The 5,605-nt window shown below is 47.6% G+C and overlaps 1 protein-coding gene across 1 annotated transcript; it reads left to right on the top strand.

The window, feature by feature from the left end:
- Nucleotides 1–1,115: 1,115 nt before the first annotated feature.
- PtA15_6A891 (uncharacterized protein) lies at nt 1,116–5,220 on the top strand (the record flags this gene model as incomplete). The annotated part of the gene is made up of 10 exons (XM_053170643.1): nt 1,116–1,972; nt 2,044–2,217; nt 2,491–2,534; nt 2,626–2,806; nt 2,932–3,067; nt 3,173–3,275; nt 3,382–3,510; nt 3,585–3,868; nt 4,004–4,846; nt 5,116–5,220. 10 exons carry the CDS (start codon nt 1,116–1,118, stop codon nt 5,218–5,220), a joined length of 2,856 nt encoding a protein of 951 aa, XP_053021814.1.
- Between the last annotated feature and the right edge of the window lie 385 nt (nt 5,221–5,605).

Below are 5,605 nucleotides of genomic sequence, written 5' to 3'. Positions count from 1 at the left end.
TCTGGTTCTGGTTCTGGTTCTGGTTCTGGTTCTGGTTCTGGTTCTGATGAATCTGGATTATGGTTCTGATTTTTCTTGTATGTATTTTCTTATTCTGATTCTGATTCTTGTATTGTATGATCACCGCCGGAGCCGGCGATGAGGCCCAGCGCCTGTGAATCCGGTTCCCAGCTGTACTTTGGGCCGGCCCAAGCTCCACGGGGGGAGGGTTCCCAGCTGGTTGAGGTTGCGAATGGAAAAATCAGATGTATCTTCTCATGTGCTCGTCTCTCTGAACCTTACTGCTTGGACGTGTTTCGGTGTTGTCAGCTGTGGGCATCGGGCTTGCGCTGGGAGAGTACCCTCCGCTGGTTCCAGCCATTCCCTGTCCTGTCACTCCCCCTCTCCCCCTTTTTTTCCACCACTTCGACGATTCGAGCCAGGCTGTTAACTATTACTTACTTAGAAACCACGCGAGGAATACTCCAGCACCCCTCTGATGGCGTCATCAACCACCACAAACCCAACCGAACCTCACCAGCACAACAGCACCACCAGCACTACTGCTTATCCTGGCCTTTCCCCCCAGAACCACGAGAACAGCAGCAACGAAACCAGCAACTCAGACAAACCATCAGCAGCAAACACCGCACCAACCAAACCAAAGAAAAAGCTAAACCGCCAGCTTGCGAGTTGTTCGGGCTGCCGGTCAGTCAGTCTGCGCTCTCTCTCTCTTCTCTCTCTAGCATCGCTGGCTTGCGAGATGGCAAACAGCCCACCGGCTTGTCCTCGCCTCTTACGTACATCAATCAGTCCGCCTACTGACATGTGTGTGTCGCTCGAAACAGCAAACGGCGAACAAGATGCGACCGAGTGAGTCAAAGCCCTGCAGAGATCATTCCTATCAGGCTGACACCTTGCTTCCTTCACTCCACAGGGCAGGCCGTGTTCGGAATGCTACAAGCGAAACCTGACTTGCGATTACTCCGGGGCTAGTGCACCTCCCTCGTAAGCTCAGCCATCCCATTTCCAGATCCTTCACCGCCATCCGTGTCCATTCGCTAATTCCCACAAAAAAACAAATAAATAAATAAATAAATAAACTAAATGATGTAATATGTAAATTTGAAATCAGTATGCCCCATACCTCAGTTGCCGAACAAGTCGAGCGTGAGGAATATATTAAAAAACTGGAGGCACGCATCCAAGCGCTCGAAAAGAATCTTCCTTCAAACAACAATCAACCTGCATCTAAATCATCCAGCGTACCACTCGATTTCTCTGCCGACGACCTGGCTGCCCAACTGAGTGTCATCACCATCGGCCAACGAGTACGCTGTCCAACCGGCCTCAAGCAACCACCTCACCCCCTGCGCACTCAGTTTGAATCCATCCTCGCCTCTCAATCCAAGATCCCCCCCATCACCTTCATCCAGCCAGAACAGCAATTCTCCCTCGACTTGGTAGCAAGATATTCGATCCCACCCCTCAAAGAACTCTGCTCAGAATGTCTACCCCCCAGATCTCAAATCGATTTCTTAGCAGAATACTTCTTCAGCACCCTCAACCTCTGGAGCCATTATGTCAACCCAGTCGATTGGAAGACCCAACTCGATTCATTTTGGAGTTCACCCCACCGACTCCAATTCCGCCCCTCGCCCTGCCCTCCCGATCCGCCCCACCTCACCAAACATTACCTGGCCCAGTTTGTCTCGATCCTTTACGGCATCATCGGACATGGACTGGCCAGGTTAGCCGATATCCATAACCTCGAATCCGTAGCCGAAAACCAACGCAGTGGAGATTCCTCCGCCTCAAGCCCTCCGCGCGATTACCACCTCTGGAATCTCAATCAAGCCGAGAAAATCTCTCTTTCCAACCGCTGGTTCAGGTTCTCTCTAGGTCTCTTGATGAGTCCAGAGGGAAACATCTACGTCAAACCCACAATCTTCGGCATCAGAGCCATGGCCATCCTGAGTAATGTCGAGCATGCGTCAGTAATTTCAATTAATTACCTTAGCCGAACGCTCTACAGTCATTGATTCCTTTCCGAGATCATCTTAGGCCCGAAAATATGGACCATGGGATGATCTTTTGGTCACTGACTACCAACTTGGCCATGTCAGCTGGGCTGTTACGTGAACCGCCGATAACAGATGATGAGGATCATGAAACTCTCGATGCAACTGAACTCGAATCTCGCAGGCAGCTTGCGTGGGCGATATTGGGTCTTGATTGGTACGTGTTTTCAAAACTATCGCCTGTTTGCTATGGTCAATTGACCATCAGAAAAAAACAAACTATACACACCTTGAGGCCAGCGATTCAAAATCACGCGATTTGAGACACCTGTTTTTAAAAAAAAAAAAAAAAAAAACTGTGATGATACAAGCATCCACTGTACTATCTCTTCGCCTCACGTTCTTATCAAGTTACCCCGCGCCTCTTCGCTGCGAACTTGATAGCCAGCAGTGAGGAGTCGTCCTGATTTGTCTTACCGTTACTCTATAGGGCAGGTTATTCCATTGCTAGTGGAACGAGGCCATACGGTGACCGTAAGTCAAAAAAAAGTTTGAAAAATGAATGGGTGAATTAAGCATTTGACAAGTCTTTATTTGTCACTTGGAACTTTTGGTCGTTCGTCAGTTGATCAAATAACTGTCCAGTTCCCTGGCACCGTTATATCTGACGCTACACCCCTTCATCCCATCGATGGCTGGCCGCTTGATCCTTTGGTGTGCCTCCGAAGGTTAGCTGCTCAAAGTGACTGGTTGATGCGAAAAGCATCCATCAAGATCGCAGGTGGCCGTCTAGCCACTTATCAAGAGTAGGCCATTCCCCTAATTTTGAATCCTGCGCATCAGACAAGTTTTTTTTTCTGTCTTCTTTAAATCGTGTCACTTATGTCGTAACAATCCCACCTTCTGATCCGCCACGGCACTCTACTCCTAGTGTGCTCGATGCCCAGAAGCAACACGATGAAATCGAGTCGAAAATTCCTCCACGACTCCAGATTAAGATTACCGATGATGGAAAATCGGTTGAAACCGTAGTGAAGAGCGACCAATTATACACCATTCTGGCCGCCGTAAGTTTCTGATTACTATTCAATTCATTTGAACCAGTTGGTGTCACCTGTTTCTGAAACATTCTGGCTTCGGTCTATCAACTCGCTACCATTTCCGCGAAGTAGTTCTTGCACAGTCGATTCTGTGTCCCCCGAGTTCGATTGCTTCGATTGTTCATTTTCCCCAAGGAGGGCATTTCTCCCGAAGAACGACTTGAACAACTGGAAAGTTAGTTCAGCATTCTTTTTTCATGTTCACTCCAGTTGCAAGTTGAGCCTCTGCCAAGAAGGTCCAGATTCATCTCGCTTACCGATTTTTTCTTTCTTTCTCATAGTGCTCCTGGTAGTTACGAAACGCCATTTCTTGGCCATCCAGCATTACCCCCACAATCTGTGCATGCATCCTCTCATACTTTTTGGCCTTATCAACACAGCTGTTGCTTGTGCTTTGCTTTTGCTGATAAGTCAGTTGACTCGACTCAAATCAGCCAGAAAAAATTGGTTAATTTTACTCATTTTTGATCGGACTTGAGTGCAGATCATCAAACACATGAGCTCGTAATCGATGAAGATTTCTATCTAACCGAACTTCGCAAGATGATAGCCATATTCGATTTAGCCAAGAAAACCATCGCGGTGACTATGTCTCGAAAAGCTATCACACTCTTGCAAACTTTGATCAACCAGGCCGAACTCCTCGCAAATTCTTCTGAGTCTAAGAGCTGGGATCGTCGAAAGAAAGGTCCTGGGGCCGCAGTTCAACTCGGTCAAACCTTACAACCTGTGGATGGCGAGGATCAAGTGAAGAAACATAAGCAACAGGTATGCACCGCTTGATTATAATCTTTTCCCGCAATGAGCTGCGGTAAGAAAGAAGGAAAAAGGGGTGCTGTCTTTCAGGCAATGAAACATCATGTGGCTTGTTTTGACTGATTCACGGGCCTTTCTTTTTGCAAGCCCAAATTCCCCCCTAATCCTTACGAACCACCAAATTTCCGGCCTCTGCCGCATGGATTCGGATTGCCTTCTCAGGAGCCTTCACAGCCGCTGCGGCACGATCGACAAGAGAGTGGACAATCTACAAGCCACTCGGTCGGTTCCTCTCATAGCTTCATAGCAACTTCGCCGGGAATGATTGCTAGTCATACGAGCTCCATTGGTGGGATTAATCCTTCTGGGATTGATGCAATTGGTGGTTTCTCCGGCCAACCTACCCCACCTTTAGTTTCTTCTCAACCTAGTCAACGACCCGGTTATTCCACCCATTCATCATCCAGCCATTTTTCGCCATCCTGTCATTACCCAGGCTTAGACCGATTCGTCAGCAGTCCATCCTTTCGCCCTCTTGCAAGCTTACCGCGATATCATCAGATGACCTCGGGTGTTGAGTTTGGCACGATCGATGCCAAGTTGGATAATTATCAATTCGATTTTCCAACTCTTCAATCTTCCTCGCATGGATATGGGAAGAGCGGTGGACAGGAAGAAAGTACACACCCGGATAACGGAGGAGTCAACGTGGATGATCGAGCAAGTCTGTTCGGCGTCTTCGACCAGGAGCTGTTGTTTCAACTACCCAATCTACCTTCGCAGAAGGAGAGCCCATCGAGTCAACCCCCTGAGCAGCTGTCAATCAATCATACCAATCTAGAACACTTCCAGCCCACCTTCAATCTCGACTTCGAGTTCCTTGCTAATGGCATCCTATCCGCGGCCGACTTAGCTGGCCCAGCCGACCCGCGTGCCTTTTCCTTCAACCCTCATTACGTCCCTCGCAGTGAAATCAATCAGTCAAATTCTGTTGGCTATCACCAAGTCAACAATCGGAAGAGGGATATCAATCATCATCATCTTCAGCAACAACAACAGCAGCAGCAGCAGCAGACTACCAATACTACTAATATTGCTCATAATACCAATACTACTGCTACTGCTCATACTTCTGAGAGTCGACATCATCGCCAAAGCAACCCTCATTGTTATCACCACGAACCCGCGAACTACAATAATTTCAACAGGACCGGTTAATCTGCTTTTCACAATTCGTCTGATCTGTTCGAGCCCCACAGGACACGGCCCGTGATATCAATTCCTTATCTGGACTCAACTTATACGACAGAAATGCTCTGCTACATTGCGACATGTTAGTCTTCTTACCCCCTCCCTTCTATTAACACTCCGTGCTCTAAGGAGAACCTCTCCCCTCCCCCCATCTCTTACTCTCATTTGTAGTTGATGGTTCCCAATAAGTTGGTACTAGATGAACAGATCCAGGTTGTCTTGATGGTTACATCAGCTATTTATCTGTTGTTATCTTCCCCGGGCTCATCTTGCTCGATCTCAGTCTGGGAGATTTGTCCTGTTATTACTATACAATGATTTCTGTATCTCTATCCATGTCTTTTATGTTCTGTTTTTTTGGATTCTGCTGTTGCTGCTGCTGCTATTGCAGTTGTTGTTCTGGTTAATGTAAATCTATTCGTGTGATGCATGATCTATAAAACTACAAGCATAATTAGTTTGGTTATGTTCTGGTCTCCTTGGTGCTGTGGGCTGCTC

The sequence above is a fragment of the Puccinia triticina genome, chromosome 6A (assembly GCF_026914185.1).
Source record: "Puccinia triticina chromosome 6A, complete sequence".
Lineage (NCBI taxonomy): Eukaryota > Fungi > Basidiomycota > Pucciniomycetes > Pucciniales > Pucciniaceae > Puccinia > Puccinia triticina.
This window is presented reverse-complemented; position numbering and strand designations above follow the sequence as displayed.